The sequence below is a fragment of the Lepidothrix coronata genome, unplaced genomic scaffold (genome assembly GCF_001604755.1).
Source record: "Lepidothrix coronata isolate B3197 unplaced genomic scaffold, Lepidothrix_coronata-1.0 Scaffold102, whole genome shotgun sequence".
Taxonomy (NCBI): domain Eukaryota; kingdom Metazoa; phylum Chordata; class Aves; order Passeriformes; family Pipridae; genus Lepidothrix; species Lepidothrix coronata.
Genome location: NW_016690282.1, coordinates 2,852,449 through 2,878,938, shown reverse-complemented (window position 1 = coordinate 2,878,938; position 26,490 = coordinate 2,852,449). Strand labels below are relative to the sequence as shown.

Below are 26,490 nucleotides of genomic sequence, written 5' to 3'. Positions count from 1 at the left end.
AGGTGAAATGCCAAGCACAAACCGAGTTCTGCCTGTTTTATGCAACCTTGAGTCTTTAATTAATGATCTTGCTGAGAGGATTAACTTCCTCCCAGGTAAAGCCCTTCTAGAGCAGTTTATACTTTTTGAAGTGAAGAGAGGTCTGATGCAAACACAGTCTTGTGTGAAAGAGTTGTATTACTCCTTATTTTGCAGTGTTGGAAATCAAGCAACACAGCATACCCTGCAAACAGACTTTCAGTGGCAAGAAAATCTGCAGGGATGGGAAACGTGGTTAATATTTAGCAAGTGCAATTGTAATCAGTTATTTTATACAGAGTGTGGGCTTGAGTGAAGCTATTTAATTGTCTTCCACTTTTTTTGGGTGACCTTCAAACAGCCTTACCACGCCACAGACAGGGAAAGTTTTCTGGATCTGTAAAACAAAGGCCAAAAGTAAATGTCATAGTTCTGGTTAGAACATGGGAAGGAAAGTTGTCTGTGTGTCTTGCTTTCTCCTGTTTCTATTTAGACTTCTATTGTTAGTCATCCAGACTTGCTGAAGTACACACAAGTCCTTTACAATGTGATGTTTAAGTGGCAACTGGCTGGTAGAGGTGATTGGTTCCAAGAAGGTGCTCTTTCTCAGTGAGTGTTCATAAGAGCACTTTGAAATGACAAGAAGTCAAGATTTGGACTGCCAGTAATGGGAACTTGTTTGTTGGTTGAGGGGTATGAGAGGAAGGTAACCAGCAGTGAGCCTCTTAACTTCACTACCTGTTTTTGCTTTCTTGATGAAGTTCTCTGGTGATGCTGTGTACCATTACAGCTGGATTTGACTTCTTCCAAGACAAAGCAAAAGAGGTTTGCCTTTGTGGCTTTGGCTGAAGGCCGTGATGGAGTGAGGCAAGAGAAAACTATTGTATTTTTTCAGCCTTCCTGTGCTTTGGAAGAAGCCTTCAAATTCAGTACTCTGATTTGTAGAAGAATTCTATTTTGGTTATGGAGGAAGAGGTGACTTTCAGTACAAACAGATCATCAAACAGACTGGAGGCTTCTAGTTTTTTCCCCTCTTCATGAATCCCCTGCTGTCATCAGTATTTCCCTCTCCATTCTGCTTTGCTGTGGAAGTGGAGGAATGGGTAAAGGCCTGCTTTCTTGTCCCCCTACTAGAGCAGGCACCAGCTACTTGCTGCTCACAGAAGCCTACAGCCACCAGGCAATTTAAGAGAGCCTCCCAAGAGGCTGCATGTGGTTGGGCCGTACTTCCAGCCCAAAGGACACAGTCCACTTCTACTTATGGTCCTCTGTATTTAGGGCAGTCAAGAGTGTTGGTAGTAATTGCTAACAGATCAGCCAGGGGAGTGGGAAAAGGAATGCATCTTGTGAGATGAGTGAGCAAGGTAGACAGCAATTCTATCTTAGAAGCACCATCAACACCAGTGCTAGAAAATATGCGGGTAAAAGAATCCTGCCTTGACCACATTAGGAGACACCCTCATAAATGCCACTTTAATCTCAGCAGTGTGCTAGGTATACTCAGGAGTCTAAAACATACCAGCTGCCTTAGTCCTGCATAATGTGAGCCCTCCAGCATGTACCAGCACAGTAAGGAGTTTTTGTGAGGTAGACAATGAGGGAACTGCTAGTAAAGCTGGTGAAAAGGTCTCAGTAAATTGCGCTTGGAAGTGAGCCCTTGTATAGTCCTTGGATGAATAAAATGGCAGCCATCCTCTTTGGCATGTCCTGTGTCTGGTGTTAAAGCAGCATTTCTGAGTGTTGTCCACTTTCTGGTGTAGAGAGTGGCCTCCGGATAGAAGGAGCTTTTCTTCAGCCTCCCAGTCATGTTGCTGCTCCCCATATATTTTATTTTGCCACTATTTGGATGTCAGAGAATGCAATGGGAGAATAACTTGTCCCCTGTGTCTCCACTAGTAAACAACATGAGTCTTCCACATCCTTCAATGCAGTGAGCATGCATCTCAGCCAAAGCTCTCACTTTAAAATACTCATATTGCACACCAATAAAATAAATCCTTGAAAGAATAATGAGAAGTGTAGCAGTTGTTACTCTCCTGAGCCATTCACGGTAATTGGTCACAAGGGAAATGGTTTTGGAGCAAATCCTGGTCTCTAAAGGGTGTGCCTTCACTTAAAATGCTGTTAATGCATGATGACCAGCCCACGTGCATGAAAGCATCTGGTTCTCATGGTGCAATTGAGCAAGCAACTGGGATTTGTGGTGTTAGCCTGTGCCTGTGCTGCTGCCCGCTTGTCAGAGGAAGATGAGATTTGGGACAGGGTCACCATCTAGTGGCTGGCCCCAATAAAAAACACAGGCTAGATTGAACCAGGACAGTTGATGCCTTTGCTTTTCAGTTGGGAAAAAGAGCTACCACTTTATGTATCACAGAATCACAGAATATGCTAATTTGTAAGGGGCCCACAAAGATCATGGAGTCCAACCCTTTGCCCTGCACAGGATCATGCCCAAGAGTCACACCATGTGCCTGAGAGTATCGTCCAAATGCTTCTTGAACTCTCTCAGGCTTGGTGCTGTGACCACTTCCCTGGGGAGCCTGTTCCAGTGCCCAACCACCCTCTGGGTGAAGAACCTTTTTCTAATATCCAACCTAAACCTCCCCTGGCACAACTTCAGGCCATTCTCTTGTGTCCTCTCACTGGTCACCACAGAGAAGAGATCAGTGTCTACCCCTCTTCTTCCCCTCACGAGGAAGTTGTAGACTGCAATGAGGTCTCCCCTCAGTCTCTTCCAAGCTGAACAGACCAAGTGCCCTCAGCCACTCCTCATACGGCTTCCCCTCAAGGCCCTTCACCATCTTCACTGCCCTCCTTTGGACACTGTCTAAGAGCTTAATGTCTTTCTTATATTGTGGTGCCCAAAACTGCACACAATATTCAAGATGAGGCTGTCCCAGTGCAGAGCAGAGCAGGACAATCCCCTCCCTCGACCGGCTGGCGATGCTTTGCCTGATGCCCCCCAGGACAGGGTTGGCCCTCCTGGCTGCCAGGGCACTGCTGACTCATGTTCAACTTGCCATCGACCAGGACCCCCAGGTCCCTTTCCATGGCATTGCTTTTCAGCACCTCATTCACCAGTCTGTCTGAATGTCCAGGGTTGCCCCATCCCAGGTGCAGAATCCGGCACTTTCCATCGTTGGACTTCATATGGTTGGTGATTGCCCAGCCCTCTAATTTGCCGAGGTCTCTCTGCGGGGCCTCTCTGCCTTTGAGGGAGTCAACAGCTCCTCTGAGTTTTGTGTCATCTGCAAATTTGCTTAGTATCCCTTCCAATCCTGCATTCAAGTCATTTATGAAGATGTTGAAGAGCACAGGGCACAGGATGGAGCCTTATGGAACCCCACTAGTGACAGGTCACTGGTTTGATGTCACCCCATTCACTATCACCCTCTGTGATAGTTGGCTCACCCCTGTGAGCCAGCTGCTCACCCACCACATGATGTGCTTTGTCCAGAAGGATACTGTGTGAGAGAGTATCAAAAGCTTTACTGAAATCCAAAAAGATTACATCAACTGGCTTTCCTTGATCAGTTAGGTGGGTTCCCTTGTCATAAAAGAAAATCAGGTTTGATAAGCTAGACTTTCATGAAGCCGTGCTGGCTGTCACCAGTGACTGCGTTGTCTTTCAGGATGTAGTAGCTAGTGTGTTCTTGGATGAAATTACTTGGTAGCTACAAGTCTTTCCATTGTGTTGGTTCCACAGCTTGGTGAATGCATGTCTTAATCTAGCATATCCACTTCCTTTACATCAGGTATTGCTTGTTTATCTACTCCTTGACTCATGAAAAGAATGCCTTCTGCTATCTCAACTGTAAAGTCAATGTCCTCTTCTGGTTCATATCTTACCTTCAGGCTTATTCTTCCTATGAATCTTTGAGAAAATGACCACAGAGTAAGTGATAAGTTAAAGAGTGCTTGAGTTAGATATGTGTGCATATGGGCAAATAAAAGGTCATATATGTCCTTTTTCTTCTATGCCCATTCTGATTTGTTTACCTTTACAAAACCCACAAAAAGGCAAGGGAAAATATATAAGTACATTAATAATTTGTGATAATTTTTTAGGTGCATTTCTTGAATCCTCAAACATAGCAGTTTATTATTTTCATAATAGTATTTTTTTAAAATATTAACTAAATACTTGGTTTTTTTTCTCTGTTTTCTCCCTCTTTTTTTAAATCATGTCAAAGGTTGAGAAGCAGCGCGTATGTTTTCTCCTCTTTGTATCATGGCTTACCGTGATACCATTAATACCATGCTTATCTTATCAAGATTTATATCCCTATCTAATTTAGCTTTTCATAAATAATTACAAATCACTCATGAGACTTTGCCAACTGCTCCAGTCCCACAAAGTGACTTGACCTGAAACCCCAAGGTACTGAGAAACATTCATCTTGGAGTATTTTCATAGGCAGTACTTCAAAGGAATTGTGGTTTAAAAATATGCAGCTATTTTGGTGACCACTTGTGTGGGATAAAGTTTCCCATCAGTAATAGTAGTACTGTAATAGAGCTTCAAGGAGAAGGGAGGAGTTCAGGAGAGCAGTGACAATACCTTTTGCCTCATTCTGCTCAAGTAGCAGGAGTCCGCAGAAGTAAACAGTAAACATAACATGGACTGAATTTGCAACAGGAATACTGTAAATTTCTGATAATTTGCAGAGCATCAAAAGTTCCTTTGGCAAGTATGCATGGCCCCTCCTCAGTTAGGAGCAGTGTTCTTTATTTTCTGACCAGGACTGTAGAGTGGTCTAGCCGTACAACTGGGGAGTGGTGGTTTGAAGGAGCAAAGATGGGAACTTGGAAACGTGTGGCTGCAGATGTGCAGCTCGGAGCTCTGTTCTGGGCAGATTTACAAGTGGTTCTCATGCGTGGACGCTTAGGGTGTTGAAGCTACACGTGCAAGAGCAACTTCTGAGCAGTGCTGTCCATCCAGCATTTCTCTGCAGTTACTCAGACGCATCTAATCCTCAGGGGGTGGGAATTTAGCCTCACAGAATACGGGGCATAGACTTAAGTTAGAGTATCCTCTGCTCCTTGGCTATCAGCTTGACTTTTCCTTCAATATGGAAAAAATGAGGCAGTGTGGGTTCTTTGTTCATTTCTAGCTTTTCAGTAAAGAGAAGAACTTAACTAGAAAAGTTACCATGGTGGTGATAAAGGCAACTTCTCGGAGAAACAGAGGGCTTGACCCATTTACAAAAGGCCTGAAGTGACAGCCCACACTAAAGTTTGTCATGGCTTTTCTAGGTGAATTTGCTTGGATGGTTGTTGTTCTTCTCCAGCTGTACTGGGGAACAATAATATGAAAATACAGACCCTTCCATATGCTTGCAAGGGTGTCATTAGTTGAAATTGGGATGCTGTAATGTGCTAGTGTAGATGTGCATTTTGAATTTTTGGTCCTTTGATGAAGCTCTTGATTAGTCCGTAAATCAAAGTTTCTGTCTCTAGTGGCTGTGCTACTCTAACTAGAAGTTAAAGGACTGCCAAGCTAGCAGTGAAGTACATGAAGAAAATGAGGTTTTAGGTATTTTGTCAACAACTGAGAATGTGCTTGTCATCTTACATGCTAACTGTGTTGTGGTTTGGAAACTAGCGTTTTGTAATACTGCCTTTTAGTATATTTCTTATCATTGTCAATAAGATTTCTTTGTTGGTTTCAGACATGTTGGCAAACACCAAATTTTTCAATTTCAGTGTATCACATATACAATAGATGAAGATAAGACATTTGGCACTCCTTGCTCTAGATTCCAGCATTAGTGAACTATCCTGGAATTCACAAAGAAATTAAAGGAGTTGTGTTCTTTCTCATTGACCCTTAGACAGTCTGGTTTCTGTAGCTTCGCTGGTGGTTGTGGTGGTTGGGGACAACAAATGGAGGAAGCTAGTTCTTAAAATATATTTGAAGATGAGAGTAAATTGAAGTCTGAACAACTTGTTAAATAGAAGAGTCAATAAAATTGTACTGGCTTTTACTGACATTGGGTAATAGAAGTTTAAGAAAAGTAAAAATATTTAGGTTTTACACTCAATGAATGAAGGTTTTGTTGGCCCTTTGAATCAAAGCCAGCCGGACTGTCTTAGCTAGTTTAAAATTTCTTTGACAAGTCTGGCTGAAGCACAGGATATAAATCAGAGCAGATTGAGTTTGTCTTCATTTGACACCACCCTCATGGAACAATGTCCAGGAACTGGTGTGTATAACTAAACCTATCTCTTCCTTTAAATCTGTTCTTTGGATTATTCAAAAAGCTGGGATAAGCTTTTTGCACTGTTCTGTATTGTTGTGGTTATTGGGAAACAGAAGCTGCATTGAAACTGAAAGAACAATTTAAAGTAGTATCTTATTAAATATCATCCTGTATGTTGAGAGTTAAAGACATTAAATGTAAACTTCATCCCAGTGGCTTGGTGCAAAGAGTTTAATCTGTCTTGGCCCCAGCTATAGTCTGCCTTGCAGATTTCAGTGAGATTTAACCATAAATAATGCTTGTTCTTATTCTTCGCACAGAACTGAATTTCCTCTAAGTAAATACTTGCTTTGGCATCCCATTTTACATGCCATCGCTGTGTGTGAGATTTAGAATAAATTAAGAGGAAGGTTGGCCTGGAGTTTTGTTTTATTTTGCAGAATAATTTATCTAAGTAGTTTTTTTGGGGTTTTTTTGAAGTGGAGGGTACAGCGTAAATGTTTTATAAGGTTGTTTATAATTTGTTGTATTTCTCCTCCCTTATGACAGTGATCCGAGCTAAAGTGGTGGGGAAGAAGCTCATGAAAGATGGACCCTTTGGAACGATGCGATACACTGTCAAGCAGATGAAGGTATGTTTGCAGACATTTCATACAACCTTGTAGATATGATAATGACTCTAATTAACATGTAATAACAAACAGAGTTTGCATACTTATCAGCACCTCAACATTTTTGTATTGGCCAGCCAGAATGGAAGAAAACTAGCACTTGATAGAAATTTGCCTGAAGAGGGGAAAGGAGCAGGAAGAGATCATTCCTGGCATACAGTGCTGAATGCCTGAATTCTTCCATTATTTGTAAAATTTTTGGTAGTAGAAGGTGCCACATGTTCTTCTGTAGATACTGAAGTCCTATTCTGTGTTCAACATGCACAGTGTTAGACTGTGGAAATGCAAGCTTTTCCATGCAGCACTTTCATTAAATCCAATAAGGAAATTATAGCAGGGGATCTGCCAGCCTTGGGAGAGTGTTCTTGTTTCCTTGCGTTCTTTGTGACCACCAGTTAGGGTGATAGCATTTTTTTCCATATACAGAACAAATGAAAATCATATAATGAAGTCTTTTCATAAAGCTAAACCAAACGCTGTAGCTTTTAAATATCGTCAGCTCAGAAGAGCTGTAAATTATTGACTCAGAGATGAAAAGAGGTAGATCTCCTACACCAGTTACTTGATTTCTTTAGTTCCTTTTTTCAGAGCTCTAATTCTTTGCTGCACAAACTGCACTCAACCTGCTGCTTTGGACTTAGTATTTCTTCTTAAACTGCCCTGTTGTTATGTAATGCTAAAAATCAGCCCTAGATTGTTTTTTTTGGCAATGCCATTCCAGTCATAAGACTGGTTTATATCTTCAGAAAAAAAATAAAAGGGAATGGAAAAGCTTGGCAGAGACTGCAGAAATCTGAAACATATTAGGCAAAGTAAAGGTTTAGAAAAAAACAGTCACTTGCCTGCCTTGTAACAGTAACTCTCTTTATAAGGCAGTTTATAACTAAGCACGAAAGTGGGGAGGAGAAGATGCAAAGCCTGTTTCATAAGCTGTCGCAAAACCCTGCACGTAGCCAAATCTGGTCCTGGCATGGCTCTTCCACAAGAGTGGAATGCTTGCACTTCAAATAAGAGGATGTGAGGTGCTGGGCTTATTGGTTTCCTTCACCTTAAAAATTTCTTTTAAAGATTCCAAAGGAAATACATATCTGTTGATTAACTTGTGTTTGTAAAAAAAGAAACTGGTTATGCTGGCAACAACGAGACAATGCTGCCACTTTTTCTTTTCCCTTTTTTTTTTTTTTTGATGACTATCCTTGGCCTCATCAGGCTTGCAGCGCTCTGTGCTGTTCTTCTCCAGTTCTGTCACTCTTCAGCTCAGCAAGAGTACCCCACTTCACAGGAGTGCTCAATGTCCACATGCTGTAGTGGCTTCATCAACTTTTTCTGATTTCATCCTTGTCTGTCCAGTGCCACTACTTTCTGTCCCTCTCAGTTCCCACAGTTTGGTGCTTCCTGTTAAGTGTATGACCATGAACAGGGTGCAGCAGTGATCTAGAATAGTGGTAGTCCCTGAAATGAATCACTACCCTTTACCCACTATAACACTGGCCTCTCTTCTATCTAGTGATGCAGCCTGCCTCATGGTCAGCCAGTGAATTGCAGTGTCAGGGGTCTCTGGGGCAGCATTAAGCATTCCTCCTTTGACCTAGGAGCCTGCGGCAGTGTCCTGCTATGAATAGAAAAGGCTTCAATGTGTCCACTGGCATGGGGAGGAGTGTAAGCCCAGGCAAGGCCAGCATGTTGAGTGGAGCAGCAGCCACTCTACTGTCAATAGACACCATCGTGTCAATCTTGAAATAAGATGCCTGAGCCTGTCCTGGCTGTTTTCATTGGGTTATTTTGCAGCACAGGGTCTTTTTGCAGGAGCAGTTCCACAGTGTTTTGTTAGGAAGCTGTGTGTCCCAACAAAAGCAAGAATAATTTTTGAAGGGGAAATCATGCCTTGGTCAGACTGCCCCTGTGTTTGCTGCTTAGATGGTGGGCTGGTGGGATGTTGCATTGGACATTTAGCTGTAACCTTTGGCATGAGGGAACACGAAGCAGTCAAAGTCCTCAGTAGAACTGGAATGTCCGGAGGACATAGTTCTTGATAAACAAGCAAACAAACCAAGTGTCTTCTTTGAAGCCCTGCTGTCTTTCTGCTGAGCTTAAAGACTTCAGTGTAAGGAGGGATTTAGGTCTGTGCAGTGGGGGAGTTCAGAATGATGCAGCAAATCTCTCCCTTGCTTGCCCCAAAGAAAGCTGACTGTCCTCCTGCTGAAAAGAAAACTAAGGAGGCCTATGGCTCTGCACAGCTGCATGGGAACAACTCTAAAGATAAAACTAGCATGTCAGTCTGCATAAACCCTTCTGCACCTGCAGATGAAAAATAAACAAGCCATTTAGCCTATCAGTGTGTACTGAATTGCCTGTGGAAAGCATTGGAAGCCTCAAAGGACAACAAACAATCTCTGTATTTCTTTCATGGGCTCCTTGGAGTTTGCTGAGATTGACTGTTGATCTCACTAATACTCCCGAACTTGTTGCTGCATTTCACAACTAAACCAGCTTGGGGCCTGGGCTGGAGCACAGGGTCAGCCCACAGTGACAGAACACTGCCAGGCTTTCTAGCATTCAGGTTTGTTGTCTGAAAAGGCCTTGTGCTTTTTCAAGCAGCCTCTGCCTTCCCCCACTGCTTAATCAAATAATATAAGAATACTTCAAGATCACGTGTCATAAATCTGCACAGGACTGATCTAACCCCTACGTGTTCAGTGATCCTTTAGTGCATTCTGAGAATGGCCCGAACCTATTTCAGGAAACTGCAAAGGAAACAAGGAGATAAGATATTTCTCTTCCATGTGCACAAACAGTTCTAGTTGACCATGGCAGCACTTCGCACAGGCTGCCAGAAGCAAGGAGGCTTTACTTAGTTTGTGCTAATCTGTAAAATGAGTCTACAAGGGGAAATGTGATAGTCCCAAGAGGAAAGAAGTGGGGTAGGATTAATTTAGTTTAATTTTAGACAGACTAAAATGAGGTATTGAGTCTTTCCTGCTCTCTTGATTGTCAATGGATAGAGACAGGAACCATCATAGTGTAGTTCAGCCCACTAGTTGTAGACAGCTATTTTAGGATGGGCTGAGTTGTTCTGGAGGTGCATGTTCTTGGCATTTGACTAGAGAGGATGCCTAATTCATGTGAATTGCCTAAGTTTTAGGTAGCTGAAGGTTGGGCAAGATGACTCCAAGCCCTTGATATCTAGTGCAACCTAAAATGGGAGGGATAGAGGGAGGAACATCGTGAACAGCTTCACAGGGTCAAGTTGTTCTTGCAGCAGGAGCCACCACAGTATTTGCATGTGCATTTCTGAGGCAATATGGGGGCTGCTAAGGGGAATGCTGACACAGATGGAAATAAAGCAGCACCAGCAGACATCACCATGTGATGCTTGCTAATACTTTGTTCCCTGTTATTATGCTTCCAAAAATGCACATTTGTGGTGACAGGAGGACTCCAAGGGTAGCAGTTAGGAGAGAGGTTAGCTTTAGGGTTGGTTTTCTTCTGACTGGTCTAACAGCACTTTTAGGACATTTTGTGTATCCAGAAATAATGCTTAAGGTATTGTTTTATTTATTTTGACAGTGGGAATCTTCTAGAGATTGCCAAATTGTCTTTTTCCTTCCCTGAGAACCGAAGTCATGGTGAATTTTGTTTAGTTATCAGAGGGTGAGGCAGGCCCTGTCTGCCCCAGCATTGGTTCAGTTAACGTGGCAGTCTGGCATCGATGACAGTCACTGAGGGGTGAATTAAGTGCCTTTGGAGAGGCTGAGCATGCTTCCTTTAGCATCCCTGACAGTGGTGTTCCTGATAGTGATGTGAACAGGAAATTAGGTCCAGGACTTGGAAACCAAGCCCCAGTTCAGCATACTAGCTACTTCATAGGCAGTCACGCGTAGCTTGATGGCACTGAAGATGGGTAAAGGTGTGACTGTAGGGGTCCTGTAGGAAGGACCTGAGCAGCTTCTCAGAGGAATGATTAGTCTAGCTTGTGGCCCTTTCTGCAAGAGGGAGAACGGGCTCAAAGCCTGCTTGGACACTTAATTAGTCCAACACGACTTTGAGCTTAGCACCGTGAGTGTCAGATCCCTTGTACTGCACATGCACAGTTGTGCAGCTCTCTGCAGAGTAGATAATGTGCTGCCTGGAGGGACTGGGCAGCCCCAACTGTTATCTTGGCTAGTCTTATCTGCTTAGATACTGTTATCATAGCTTCTTGGTGTGACACCCACTAGATTGGGGTCTGAACACGTGATCTTCATTCTATGTGCCTTTCCTCACAGCACTCTTGGGAGACAAAGCAGAGCTCTTCTACGGATGAGGAACAAAAGTGTGCTGAGGGCAAAATAATTCATCCAAGGACAAACAGGATGCTTATGCCAGAACTTAGATGTCCAGCTATCTTGACCATGATTAGAAAATCTGAGTAGGTCATCTGATACCAAGAAAATTGCAGGGATAAAGTAGAGATTAGGTAAAGTTCAGTTCTTCCATATTAATTGAAAGATTTTGCTCAATTATGGATGAAACATGATCTATAAGCTTGTGTTGATACAGTATGATTAATTTTAAAAAATCTTTCTTTGTGTATTTGCTGGGTATAGAAGGCAGGCTGGAAAATGCAAACTCTCTAGCATGTTTTTTACTGTACACAGCAGTGCTGTTTCTGAGATGTGATACTGTTACAAGATCATGCTGATTAGGGGATTTTTTTCTAAGGAGAAAAAACCCCACCTGACTGACATTCCATACGTGTCCCAAATATAACTTGGCTTCTCACCATAGAAGAATTATTAGTAGTTTTTTATGGGTTTATATGAAGTATCTGGACCTTGCAGAAAATCTGTTAAATTAACAGATGTTCTCTCAGAAAGAAAAAAGTTTGTTGTTTTTAAAGGAGGTGGGGGAATGGTCAAATACCCTGGGGTAATAGGGGACTTCAAAAAATAGAATGCAGCCTGGAGAAGGATACCACAGCTTAGGTGACACAGCAGCAAGGATCTATAGCTCTGGGCTTGTTTGGGATTATTTGGTCCTCTTTTGCCTCACATTAATATTTACTGCTAAACTGAATGTGAATGTGCTCTCTATCAATAAAGCTCACAGAGGAAAGGATAGGCTGGGAAATGCTATGAAATTCTAATTCTGAATTCTATTGTTTTCTTCTTTAACTTTTAAATATTGGCCATTCATAGAGTTGGAGGGGAAAAAAGAGAGACTGAGTGCTTTGAAAGGACAATCAAATTTTAAGGATGAAATTTTTAGGGAAACCATCCTCTATTTTTCAAAAATAGGATATGTTTTATTGGGTCCAATGTAGACATGGAGTAGTTGTTTCATTGCCATGCAAAGGCTTCGTGATGCTACAAACAAGTAGGCATGAGTTTCCCTAAGTTGCAGTGGTAAGGTCAGGTCAGATGGGGACACATGCTAATTTCTGACTGAATCCAACTGCCAGTATATCTGTGGGTTCCTATTTCAATTTAACTGAGCTGTAAGAAAGATTATGGAAAAGGAGGAGGAGTGTGGAGGAACTAATGTATACATGATATTTTCTTTATGGTATCCATCAGTACAGGACTAATTTTAGAAGGTGATGTAGAATTCTATGTCTGCATTCATTTAGTTAGAGAAACATTAAGTCTTTGCTGAGGTCAGCAGGAGTAGCATATGCTGGGCGTTTGAGAAGGAGGTGTCTGGCTTGATGACTAAGATCAAGCGCCAAAGGTTTGAAACTCTTACAACAGCAACACTGGAAAATAGGGTAATTGTTTAAAAGAAAAATCCCCTAGTTTGGAAGAAATTGTTTAAATCACACAGAGGATAAAGATTCCAAACTTGAACTAATTTTATTTCTCCCTAATTATGAGCTATATAAGGGAAAAAATAGTTCAGGATGTTGGCAGAGCTTGCAGTGTTGGCGCTTTGCTCACTCAATGCCACTGGAACTAATACGAATGGGAAAAAGTGGTCCCTGTGCAGAATTGCAATGGCTCATTAGCAGGTGGTTTTTCTGCTTTACCGGCAGATCTGGTGGGGAGACTTCCAGGAGTCCAGCTAGTACCATTATTCATTCACCCTTGTACAGAACGAAGCTTATTGCTTACCACCCCAGTCTAGGAATGTAGATTGTAAAGAATCTTAAGTGAAAGTTGGCATCTTAAGATGATTTAAAGTTTTTTATTCTTTCTCTAGATGTACAGGGGCTTCCAGATAATGCCACACGTTCAGTACATCTACACAGAAGCCTCTGAGAGTCTCTGCGGAGTCAAGCTGGAGGTCAACAAGTACCAATATCTGATTACAGGTAAAGGGCAGTGTACTTCTTCATTAGCAAAACCTCTTCTGCTCTACACATACATGTGCTAAGGATATGAGTGACTGTGTAGGCAGCTCTGCATGCAGCTTCTCAAGTGTTAAGATGGCCAGCATTATTCTGGTGTTCAGTACTCTTCAACGCTGAGAGTCATTTCACAGTCTAGATTTCCCTCTCTTTCCTAAAACATATCTTACACCCAGGCATGTTGTGACAAATATATTGTATGACAGTCCATGGCTGTCAATTTATACCTGAGCTGGCATGTCTGTCACAGGGAACTCCTTGCTACTTGGCCGTGCCAGAAATTTTGGAATGAGCTGGAGAAATGCAGGCTGCTGAGATGGGGGTGCAAGGAGATAGAGATGTGTGGCAGTTGCCAAGTCTTGTTTCTAGGGAAGATGTCAATTCACTTTTTCTGTTGTTAAGAGGAGCTTGACAGCATTACTAACCTGCATTTTGCTGGTAGTGCTTACAGCTGGCACAACACTCCTGACTTGCAGAGGTGCTGTTATCTTGCTGACCAGAGATTCCTGAACCAGTTAATAAAAAGAAAGCATTTGCTGAGCAGTGACTGAAGCTAAGCATATTGAGAGCATTAGCAATCTTGGGAAACGAGAGAAGTGCTCGAGCTGAGAAGTGCTAACTTGTGACCATGTCTCTGTTTTCAAGGCCGGGTGTATGAAGGGAAGGTTTACACTGGCCTGTGCAACTGGTATGAGAAATGGGACCGGCTGACTCTGTCCCAGCGTAAAGGACTGAATCATCGTTATCACCTGGGCTGTGGATGCAAGGTATGTGTGTCTTTGATTAGGTGGCATCTGTTTCCCCTGGCTTGGTAATACCCAATGGTGTTGGAGAACAGCCAGGAAGAGCAATGGAGGACAACAATTTTTACAGAGAAAATGTAAAGCTCAGTTTTAGTGTTGAGACCAGAGAAGAGACAATCAAATAAAAATGCAGAGTCTATTCCTTTTTAATGCCCTGTTGGAGTTAATTGGGGTTGGGGAAGGCTTTCAGAATCCATGCAGAATCATTTGCAGGTGAATGAAATCAGGTACCAGAGGCTTGGCAAGGTATGTCCAGCTTTTTTCCCGTGTAAACATTTTGAGTGCTTAAAACCTCACAGCCTGGCACTGGTACTAAGATTTTTGCACATGGCCTCAGGCCTGCAAAAACATAGACATAAGCTCAACTTTTCTGCACCTGAAAAGCCCTTTTGACTACGGATTAGCTGTGTATGTGAAGCTAAGCACATGCTTACGTGCTTACGGAACTGAGGCTGAATTTTGGATTAGTAAGCAAAGTTTTGGGGGAGTGGAATTTTGAATCACTTGTCTCTGTTAAAAAGACATTTTATATAATGTTGTTTTTACATATAGCCTTACCTGATTTCTCTTTCCAATTGCAGATTAGGCCTTGCTACTATTTGCCCTGCTTTGCCACCTCCAAGAATGAGTGTATTTGGACAGACATGCTCTCCAACTTCGGCCACTCAGGATATCAAGCAAAGCACTATGCCTGCATCCAGAGGGTGGAAGGTTACTGCAGCTGGTATAGAGGATGGGCGCCTCCAGACAAAACGATAATCAATGCCACAGATCCCTGAGCACGCTATTTCCTTATCTCCCCTCTCCCTTACTTGTGGCTGATCTTCTTTTGGACACTAACTCCTACCAGATCATGATGATGACAATGAAATTAGTGCCTATTTTCATGCAAATTTTAGCACTTCGAACACTTAAAAAGAAAAGGAAAAAAAACAAATGGAAAAGAAAGAAAAAAGTCTATGCTACCTTACTGAATTTGTAGTCACCTTTTCCATTTTTTGATACCACTCATTTTGATCGGACAACATTTGGGAGCTTACTTTTGCACACCAGAGGGAAAAATGGGAGGGAAAAAAAGAAAAAAAAAGAAAAAGATGGAGCTCTTGCTCTCTTACTTATATCATTAGCTGTAGCAATATAATCTCTATTTTTTTAGGAAAACAAAAATCTAAAAACTATGCCAATTAGGCACTGTATTCTTCTGTGCGCTGGCTTCCCATCACCCCTCCTCATGCACTAAGTGCTGACAGTACATAGATAAATCTATTTTAAGGGAAACAGGTTTCATTAATCAGATTGGCAAATGAAGCAAAATGAAAAGAAACCCAGCCTAAACTCTGGAAAAAATTACATCCAAAAGAAATCCTCCTCTATGGGAGAGATTGACAGTGTGATTGACTCCAGCAGTGGGAGAATTCACCTGGTGTGTCTTACCACATCGTCTGGTAAAAGCATTGTTGACTGATTGTCCTAGCTAATTAAGTCACAGTGTGAGTGCAACAGCACATTTGAAGTTCTGGTTTTCCCTGGAACAAAAGAAAGAGTATTTTGTATTTTTGTTGTTGTTCTTTCAAAAACAAAAGCCCCATCCCCTATTTTCAGGGAGGTAAATCCACCCACAGCAGAGCAGATGAAGTGTTGTGCCATCCTGTTTTGAGCAGCATTGGCCCCTGAAATTTTTGCAGCTTAGCTTCAACAGCAAAACCAGCTTGTGAACATCTTAAACCAAACAGATGCAAAAATACCAACTGTAAATCAATCACGTGGAAGAGGGAAAGGGGAGACTTGCTAGAACTCTTACTATAAAAAAAAATGTATTGCCAAAATAGTGTTTTGCTGAACTAAATGTATATACACATAATGATATAAGCTATTTTTGACAGGATGTGGAATTTTTTTGGTGTTATAAACAAAAGAATGGTTTGATTGTGTTTTAAAGACAGAAATATTGACATTCCGAGTCGGTGAGTTGCTTTTAAGGTATTGAAGCTCCAGTGTATTTGCAGTAGTGGCTACAGTCATTGTTTCCTCTGTACCTCCTTGCACCACGGTTCCTCCCCTGCAGCTACACTAGCTGCATTTGTTTATATAGTGAAAGGAAGTGTGTGTGTGGGCTAGGCAAGAAAAAGTGGTCTCCTAATAAGTGTTGTCTGGGATTGTAAAATTTCAGCTGCCAGAGGGTTCCTTCTGTGTTAAGTGCTCTGTTTCCCTCTAGGCACTGTTAAGCATAGCCCTGTGCATGTGCTCATGCCATGTCCTGCAGTGATGTGGGAGGAGGAGCCTTACTGTCTTGTGCTTTGCTGTTGACTGGAGAAGTTTTTTTTGTTCTATTTTGTTTTTTTATTAAGAAAACTATAATATAATTTTTCTTATCAAATAAAAGTATTTTAAGTTTTAACGATGGTGAAGAAGGGGTGCTGACAAAATGGGTGACTCAGTTTTGGATGGGGAGGGCTTGGGCAGGGAGAAGATTGTGCTTAACTTCATTTTTGTATTATTATGATTATTTATCTTAAGTTTCCATATATCTTCCATTCATTCCACTTAGAAATCAGAGCTGCCACCAGCAGGAAAAGAGTTGCAGTTATTCCAGCTTGGGGCAATACAGCATTTTACAGTCAGTGACCTCAATTACTGGAGAATTGTTTGGAACCTCTTTGCCAAATTGAAAAGAAAGGTTGTTTGAGATGGGCACTGATGTGTTTTTATGTTCCTTGCGTGCTAACAGAGCTCTGCCAGATGTACATTCTCTGAAATGCCCCATTTGCTACATGAATTGTTGCAGCAAAAAGCTTAATTTTTAGCATGAATTTTAAAGGGCATTTTCACAGAGTCTGCTGTATATGTTTTTTTTTCCCAGCAGCTCTGAGTGGCAATGCAGCACAAAACACATTGAAAGTCTTGGATTTTCCTGTGATTCAGACTTTGGACACTTCTCAGAAGTCCTCTTCCCTGTGACTACTCCTAATTTATGGGTTGGAGATGAGAGGGAGAGTAGGGTGCTTCATGACACCCGTCACAGGATCAGGTGGTGGTTCAGAACGTTGTCCCTTTTGGCAAAATATGGGGTTGGGCTTTGGGCCCAGTGGAGCAAGCTCTGTTTGAGCTGAGTGTGGCTGACAAAATCTATAAGGGTCACTGAGGACAGTGTGGAGCCACCCTCCCTGTTTGCATCGAGTGGAGTTGGCATTGCTGGTTATGGCCCACCTCAAGCTCAAGGCGACTTTGCAAAGCTGACGTCTCTTTGAGCTGCAGCCACTTTTCACAGCTTTGGAAGGCTAAATGAAAATGCCCCTCAGTGCAGTGAAGTGTTGATTTGGATTTTCATTAAACTGCAGCTCTGCATGTTTTACCTGTCACTGATTCATTTAGCTAGCTGAGACATCACAGTATTGCACTCAAATTATTGTGAAAATATTTGCATTCTAATACTATGAGGACTTATGTCCCTAAGTAGGATATAGTGTAGCTATGTGCTTTGTAAACAACAAAACAGCAGATGCATTACCAGAAAATGAAGCATATTCCCACTTTATATTGCAGACGGTAAAATATTTGAGATGCAGACAGGTAGATCAGCAGGAGTGGAGGTTTGGTAAATCTTTACCCTTGCTGTGTAAAGAAACAATTGTTAAGGCTTTTCAAAATGTGGAGCCGAAAGGAGGGGGAAGAATCCAGTGAAAATACATTTCTTTTGGGAAGCTTCTTAATTTTGTTTCTGTGCATGCTATCAGGGACATGTATTTCTTGGGCTAAGCTTCAGCTTGTTGCTTGCATTAAGAACCTGACTAAAGGCACTCTTGAAGTGGTAAGAAGCCATTACATGGATTGAAGAGGCTCTAAATCAGCTCAAAGACTTTTTCCTTTCTGTCTGCTCTCCTTTCTTCTGTCTTACTAAGTCACTTCTGCCTGCCAGTGGACAAAACTCACTCCCTCATTACAGCAGGCCTTGTGATATGTGGGAACACCAGGCATGGAGATGGGAGAAGGCAGGTGTGAAGAGTGTGCCTCAGTGTGTGGAGCATACAATGTCTTGCAGTAGCACCAATACCTTCCTGTCACCTCTGGCATACTCCTCACTTCAGCCAGTACCCTAAGGTCAGAGAACTGTCAGTGGCACAGCTCATGTGAGCACGACCTTTGGACATGTACAGGATTACACACACACTCCCTGCCACCATGCTTTAGGTACACCAATATTATTAACAGTACTTTTTAAAATGCCTAGCTCATTTCTACACTGTTGCTGTTCACTTTCTTATTTATAAATATTTTTCCTTATTTCCTTGACAGTGTTTTCCCCTTTAGAATTACAAAAATATATATTGAAAGTTTGAGAAAGATTGGATTCTATTTTCCTTTTCCAAAATGGAGTGGGGAGAGAGCAGGAGATCTGTGCATGGAGTAACTTGGATAAAGTCCTCCTGTGGGAGGCTTCCCCCTCCCCTGTATGGGACAAAACTGCCATTTTAGGTCTAAATTTCCCATGTTTTGAAGAGTTAATGACCCTTTAGGTAGGACTATTCTAAAACCTAAATATATCACTGTATCCCATTCATACTTGGTCAGAGTGAAATGCTCCCTCACAGTGATGGGAAACATACTGTTGTGCTTTTTACAGTAAAGACTATTTGAAGTAAGGGCCTCCATGGGAACAAGTTTCCATTCTTCCAGATGTCTCTGAAAGTACTGCTCAATCAGAACGTATTTTTTAGCTTAGAAGGGCAGAACAAAATTTAGGGAACTGCAAAAATTATCTGTCTATTTTTAGAATAAGTGACTTTTGGGGCTACTGGTCTTGAGAAAAAAAACGTGAAAATCCACTAAACATTTGCTGCTGCTTTGCTTGTACTGGCTTCTCCTTCCCTCTGGCACTGTCCTTCCTTCATAGAGCCACTCTGCTGTTCCTGATAGTTATGGAAACTTGGGGAAGGAACCAAACCCGTGTGAAAAATCTTGTCCAGAAGGAATGTATTTGTTGCTAAATTTTCTAGCACTGTTTACAGTTTTCCTCCATGTTATTTATAAATTTTATATTCAGTGAATGTATATTGTCTTTTAAGGTAATGTTGCATAATGTTCACTTTTTATAGTGTCCTTTTATTCTAAACAGTAAAGTGGTTTTATTTCTATCACAGACATTCTGTCTCTGCTTCACTTACATTAGTTTCTGTCCACTTCAAATGTACACAAATGGATTTGCAAATGGATTTATTAATTTCCTTCCCTTTCTTGATCCTGTTTTATTGGTCCCAGAGCAGATATTCCACCTCTGGCAATTCTTGCACTTTGGCAAAGATTCCTCCATGAGTCCCTCCCTCTTTTTAAGACGTTGGTCTCTCTAAGAACTGTTACTGTGGTCATAAGCCCAGAAGGGGCGAAAAATCCCTTTTGAAGTTAATGACTCCCAGTTGTTAACTGGCCATAGGAGGTCAGTACAGAGCAAGGCAGTCACTAGGGCTGGCTCTAGCATCAGTAGGGCCTTGGAAGAACAGTTGCCAGGTTGCTCTTGTTTCCAGAAAACTGATCATTGGGGGGAGGCCTGAAAGGTACATACCCATGACAAAGGGAAGAGGGGTTCATCTTTTTTGATATGTAATGTCAGAATCTTGTGTCCTCTCTTTAGGCTTACTGTTTAAGGCTGGTTAAAATTGTCCTGTTGTCTTGGGAAAGAAGCTTCAGAAAAACCATTTTCAGCTAAACTGAAATGCTCACAAAAATGGGCTTACTGTGAGAAATTTCCTTTATCCCATTTTACTGTAGGAAAATCTCTATTCTTTACATGTGTGAAAGAATGAAACGGGTTTTCGAATCTGTTCTGTGTTTAATCCAAAGGTTTAGAGGGTAAGCTTGGGAAAATTTTGGATGTAGAAGGATGAGGATCTCTTGTGTGAGACCTGAAGTGCTTGAAGTATATCACATTGCAGAGAGGTAAAACCATAACACTAGTTATAAACATTTCCAGGGGATCAGCCATCAAAGGACCACAGTGTATTTTATGAGTGCTAACTGGTAAAGCTTGAAAATGCCTCCAGGAAAGGGAAGAAAAAGAGTGGGAAATGGGGATCTTTACATTCCTATCAAACAGATGGAGAAGCTGATGCACAGTGGGAAGCAACTTTTCACAGGTATTTGGTGGAGTGGTGACTGCAAGAGAACTTGCTTGGTGTAAGCACTTGACCTCTCAGGCTCTCACAGCCCGTGATGCTGTGAAGATGCACCCAGAAAGATATTTAGAAGTTGTCTGGATTCATTCTGTGAGGCAGACTCCCCACCTGGAAAGGGCTGGCCTGAATTTGCCCAAGTGGATTGTTGCTTCTGTAAATGGTTGGAAAGTGACTGTTTTAAACCAGATTACTCAAGCTTGCATGTCAGCAGTAGTGTTTGTATTCATATGAGATTATCTAAAGTTTAAAAGACTTCCTGTACTCTTTTGTGAGTAAGTAATAGCATCTCCAAGTAGGTGATTGGTTATAAAGATGACAAAAAAGTGAAATTAAGATCAGTGTTCTGCTAAACAAAACTACTATCCTGGTACCAAATACATTTGTGTCTGAGGAAATGAAAATCAAATTTCCAGGCAAGAAAATATTGCTAAAAATGCTAGCTAACTTATTTGCAATGATCACCTTTATCAAGCCTTCCAAAAATACCATTCCTGAAGTGATGGTCAGATGAAGTTACAACTGTCCTGAAGCATTACATATGTCACAAATCCTTCTTCATAAATCATCAGGAATTAAATTCAACAGGTATTATCAACTAATTTATCTTAAAAGTGTGCAACAAACCGTCACATATTGTTTAAGGACCATCCATTTCTTTATGTCTTAAATGATAATACAACTCTCACCATTGCATTACAGTCATGACTGTACTTACCTCCATGATGTGCCTGTGAAGTACAGAAGTGCTGTAGTCAACACAGCACAGGTAGAGAACAGAGTTTTGGGAACAGAGCGCTGAAGGACTGGCATTTCAAGGCATTTGGGTACCTAACGAGCACCGGTGGGATTTTTCACAAGAAACTAAATGAAATTTTCTTTGCAATTTTGAAGCTCCCACCAGGTGCCTACATCCACCGTCAGGTACCTACACCCTGTTGCGTATTGTGGTCGGCCCACAGTATTGCAACAAGTGTGTGAGAAAAGAGGGGGGTTTAATATTTCTGAGCCTTAGTTTAACATCTCAACAACCCTCATCTTCAGGCTGCTAATTCTGCTTCAGTTCACAATCAAGCCTCGGAAATTAGCTCAGCCAGCCGGTGGCTCACATAAGGGGTCATGGTTCATACAGAGTCTCAACCAGGTGTGAAGAGCCACTAACTTGTGGATGTAAGTTGGGAGCAAAAATTCACAAAGGTCTAGTCTTCCTTTTAACCAGAGAAAACAAGAGACATGATCAGTTTTAAACAAAGCCCCTCTCTTTGCCATGTTCTCTAGGACTAAGGGCACCTACGCAGATCTCTTTGAAAGGTGCCCTAAGAGTTTGGTACAGTGCCCAGCAGCCCCACAGGGCACTGAGTGTTTAGTTGCTGACAGAAAGACTAGACTTCAGAGCCACCGTGCAAAGAAAACATTAGAAGCTGAAAAAAACCCTTTCAAGAACTCCAAGTTACTCTGAGTACCTTCAAGCTGATAAATGTTTCATGCATGGCAACCACATGGTAGACCAAGCAAACTAACATGGTGAAATAAACACCTCTTATGAACCATGTCCCAAATCGTCAGCATATTTTAAGCAATTCCAGGAGTGGGGAAAATTGCTTTATCTGAATAGAGTGATGCCTTGCACTAAGGGATGAGCTTTTTGTTGACTAGGTTTTACAGTGGATTTCTGGTCTAGTTTTGAGCCTGTTCTCATTGTTCGCTTCATTAGGGGTCCATACATGACCTGGGGAAGGGCTGGGCAAAAAAGGAGATTCCCAAGCGGTGCCTTTTGCATATCACTTTTTTAGCTTGTGTTTCTCTGTAAGTAAAATTGAGACTCTTCCCATCATTCCCACCATCATCTTTTGTGCCCAACTCACATTTGTTGCTTCTTCCATCTCCATACTGGCATCAGAAGAAAGCAAAGTTACTCACCATCTGCTTATGGCTTGGGAAGAACGTTTGCTCCACGAGGGGGAACTTCTCAGGACCCAGCGAGTTGAAGATTTTAATGAGCTGAGAGAACTTGGGGTAAGGGAGGGGAAACAAAAACCAGACACAGTGGATGTCAGTGGCTTATTGTGTAACAGGCAAGTGCTTGCAAAATGTTCTGATAGTGGTGAAGGAGGTGAGAGAAACATGTTATTATGCCTTTCCCACCTTGCTTTCTTGACCTTTGCTCTTGAGAGCAGCTAGAAAATATGAAGCTGCTGTATTTACCCAGGGGCAAGCCAGCCTATATGCACAAACCTTGGACTAAGAAAGCAGAGAAGAGATTCAAGAGCCAGAAGAGGATCAGTTTGGTTTACTTACAGATATGCTATGAACAAGATTTGCTTTCCAAATGCAGTGGGGAGAGGGTTGGGGGGCCTTTCTTGGTAGAGGATAGAGGCAGGAAATCAGTGCCACCACTCCCCATCAGAGACAAAACAAAACTCTCCCTTGGATCTCTGCCCCACAGCCAAATCAAAGCAAAGCACATTGTGCTGAAGGGAAAGAGAATTGCCAAGGGACAGCAATTACTAGAGGAAATTGCCAGTGCTACCTGGTTTGAGTGCTTCCAAGGAAGCAGGAGTCCACTGTTAATCATAACTGGCATTTATTATGAGCCAATGGTTTCCCAACAGCCCTTCATGAATAACAGGAGAAAGAGGAGTTCACCTGCTACCCCTGTCCCATCTACCAGTGAGGTCTGAGTGAGGCACCAGTCTGTGAGGATGACTGTAGCAGTATGTAACATAAATGGGGAAAGCAATAGTGCTGGCATTTCACATAAAAAGGTGAACAATTGTCATTGTCCCCACCTGTCAGCATGAACTTCACAATATCACCACTATCATCAGTGTTATAAACATTCAGGATTGTGCCCAACCGGACACAAAACTTCCCATGGTAGGGCTGAGTTTTGATTTCTGTTCAGGTTCCAAAACCCCTACAGAAGTATAAGCACAACAAACTCCTGTTTTGCTGCAGCCATCTGTGAAGCAAGCAGACTATTCTACATGTTGTCTGCAGCCTCCCTGTTCAATCCATCATTGATCACTTGAAGAAAAACTCACAACTATAAGAGAGAAACTTAATAACCATGACAGAAAATGTTGCTGAGGCAGAGTTCATATACCAAAGAGAATAAGAGGTGTTACATATCCCAGAAACCTTCCAGATCTTGAGAGAAACTTAGAGTCTTTACCGTCAGGCATCTAGCCATCCTGCTTACTCTCTGAAGAGACAGCCCTGTTACCACGGGGAATGCTGAACTGGCAGTGCTGTTGGTGAAGTGGTGAGACTGTCAGCCTTTTAAAAGGGGGAGTAAAGTTGAATAAGGGCGCTTGATTATTTTCATGGGTGGTAAGAGAATAAAATGGCCGGGGATTGTTTTCTGCTGAGCTGGTAAATGGGACTGAATTCCCCATTGAGTCCTATTCGCAAAGTAGTTTAGAAACTGAATTTGGTTTCCAAGACCCCCAGAATTTTGTAAAATAAAGTTCATTAATAAAGGTTTCCAGTCTGGGCCAAGTAAGGCTGGATTGTAAGCCCTTTACATGAGTTTCTTCAAGTTCCCCATCAAAGCTAGAGATGTATTAATCTTGAAGGAAATCTCTGAGTCACCTGAGGGAGGTAACACACAGATTAAGGGAAGGAAACAGATATCTAGTGAAGAAGGGAAAGGAAAGCAAGCTCTCTTTCTTCCCAGTAGCATCAGCTACTTAATCTTTTGTGTTCTGAGCACTTCTGGGCAATGGCTGGAACCATTAAATGCACCAAATCACAACTCCAAGGTTACATTGCAGATAGACAGAGCTACTGAGCATGTTTTCTGCTGAGCAGCCATATGAGGGCTCCTGTCCTTTTTACTTGGCTAGTCTAAGCAAAAGCATTTCTGTATAAGAAGTTAAAACTTCACTTGGTGGTGGAGAAGAAATACGTCTTTGAGAGTTCAAGCTTGGTATGGGTGTAGAAAAAATGCAGTTACTGTGTAAAAAAATTGGGCTGCCAGACACAGGCCACATGCTGAAGGGGCAGCTGCCAGCAGATTTGCAGACAAATGCAAAGAATCTTTTTCCTAATCTCACAGATCAAAACGTGGCATTTAAGAAAATCTGCAAAACATTGAGGTGGCATATCCCATCACCAACACCACCACCCCCCTCACATGCATTAGCAGATAAGAGAAAAACTCCCCATGTAGAATAATTATTGTTGGCAGGGAGTGTATTGATGTTGGGGAAGGAGGACAGCTTGCTTCTCTTAACCACTTGCACTAGCCCTGCACATCATAGAAAAGAATAATAAAGACCTGTTTTGACTAGCAAGGTGAGCAAACAGGGCTTAAAAATTAAACAAAATGAGACAGGGACAGGGAGAGAAGGAAAAACACCGTGGCTGAGAGCAGCCCATGCCCCTTGCTGCGCATGCACGCAACCCTGGTGAACCATGGACACTGTGATGTTGAGGCGATGTACGTTTATGCTAGGAAAACAGCTCAAACAAAATAACTGTGTAGCTGATAGACAGCAGTCTGACTTGTTCCTTGGGCTTCCTGTTGAAGCATACAGCTCTTGGCTGTTGCTGAAATAACCAGTGTTGCAGACGAGAGACTCAGACATCTGTGAGCCTTGTCAGAGGACCAAGCCTACAGAAAGGTTTGACTTTGGTATTGACCCTCATGGGACAACTCCCTCCCGTTTTCTCTTTTTTTACCAGTTGTTAGGGACAGATATTGACAAAGAGACACCCATGTTACATGGTACAGCAGCCTCTTAGATACCTGATAACAGGGCTCAAGTAACATCTACCAATGCAGATGGGTAGGAATGTTACTGTGAGCAGCTCAGCTAGATACAACTGCCCCTTCCACACTTTGGCATCAGTTCTTACTTTCTGTGATTCCACTGGTTTTAGTGATATTCTATCCAGACCACAGAGCAAGACATGGGGCAAGGTAATGTGGCACAGCCTGGTTTTAGGTACCTGGAACAGGTAGGCAAGTGAAATGTCTTGGCCTAACTGGTTGGACATCTAGAGTTACGTGCAGGGAGTCTTTACATAAATAAAAAGATCCATTCAGAAGATCTCAAGGCCTTTTGCATATTTTGAAAGTGCCTAGGTCATTGGGGAGTCTATATCCCTTGATGGTCAACAACAGTTTGGCTGGGATTCCCTGGACTCTGGAGGTGACTGTCTTCAAAATTTCATGTTTCCTGCAGCTTTACAGATACAAGGTTGCTTTGCAATTGCAGACATTACCTGCACGTAATGTGAATACTGCTCAGAACATTCTTCCCACCGTATTTTGGGTTGTAACTTTTGTAACACAAAAATTGTTATTAGTGGTTGAAGCATTGTGCTTAGTGTGCTAGTAGCATTATTTCTCAATAGTTCTGGAAGCATCATAAAACTTAGATTTGTTAGATGTTTCTCTGTGTGTGTGAAACCCCTAGAAGACTCTTTTTTTTTTTCTCTCAAAAACATCTAATTCAAACTGTGCCTGTGTTTAATGCAAATTGACATTTGAAGAAATTTGTGTATTGCAGTACTGGAAACCTGGCAAATGTCATTAAAAATGGGGCTGTATGTTTGAGTAAACTCAAACCCAAACTCAGCTGATTGTAATTAGAGTTGCTGAGAATAAAACATGGTTGCAAATTGCCAAGGAAGAACAGTCTCACTTCCATTCCCCTCCACAAAATCATAAACATTTCTATGAAATGGAACCATTTTTGGAAAAAATAAAAAGCGAGAGTGAAAAGCACATTTCCCAGAGGTATTTAGTTTCATTTCTTCTTGTATCTCAACTGTTTTCTAGGTTCAAAAAGTTTCCAGTAATCTTTGTTAAGCAGATTCCTTATTTCAAGAGGCCTGTTTTGCAATCAGAGTGGAACGTGCACCGAAGTGTCCCTATCTCTCACTTCCCAGCTATTGCAAACCCCAAATTTTCTGAATCTGCTGTAGGTGAAGCTTTTTGCCCTCAAATGCCCTATTGTAATCTCTACCTGAGGTTCAACCTGATAAAATTTCAGTGGTGCCAAATGCCATCTGAGGTCTTAGATTACTTAGTGCGTTACAATCACTGGTTTGGAGGGTGATGTATGTGCAGGGGCAGTAGGGAAAGAAGGCATTCTGAAAACTTGTTTTAATTGTTTACAAGTGGTTTCCTTGACTCTTCTGGGACGGTTTTCTGAGCCAGCTGTATTCCCTGTGAGGAAAGCATGGCACTACCAGACCCAGAGTAGCCAGAGCCAAGTTGCTGGCAGAGCCAAGTTCTCCCACACTGCCTTTCCAGCACTGCTCTTTCTTTTTCTTTCTTTCTTTCTTTCTTTC

At 42.0% G+C, this 26,490-nt stretch overlaps 2 protein-coding genes across 2 annotated transcripts in view; one reads left to right on the top strand and one right to left on the bottom strand.

Moving 5' to 3' along the window:
- The window catches only part of TIMP3 (TIMP metallopeptidase inhibitor 3), a 38,263-nt gene extending 19,104 nt beyond the window's left edge, over positions 1–19,159 (top strand). Inside the window, exons 2-5 of the mRNA XM_017823379.1 lie at positions 6,771–6,853; positions 13,070–13,181; positions 13,863–13,984; positions 14,602–19,159. Of these exons, the coding sequence (XP_017678868.1) occupies positions 6,771–6,853; positions 13,070–13,181; positions 13,863–13,984; positions 14,602–14,799 (515 nt within the window). The 3' untranslated portion in view covers positions 14,800–19,159. The remainder of the gene's footprint in view (positions 1–6,770; positions 6,854–13,069; positions 13,182–13,862; positions 13,985–14,601) is intronic.
- The window catches only part of SYN3 (synapsin III), a 205,202-nt gene that overhangs the window by 112,637 nt on the left and 66,075 nt on the right, over positions 1–26,490 (bottom strand). The window contains exon 7 of the mRNA XM_017823373.1: positions 22,105–22,194. Coding sequence (XP_017678862.1) covers positions 22,105–22,194 — 90 coding nt within the window. The remainder of the gene's footprint in view (positions 1–22,104; positions 22,195–26,490) is intronic.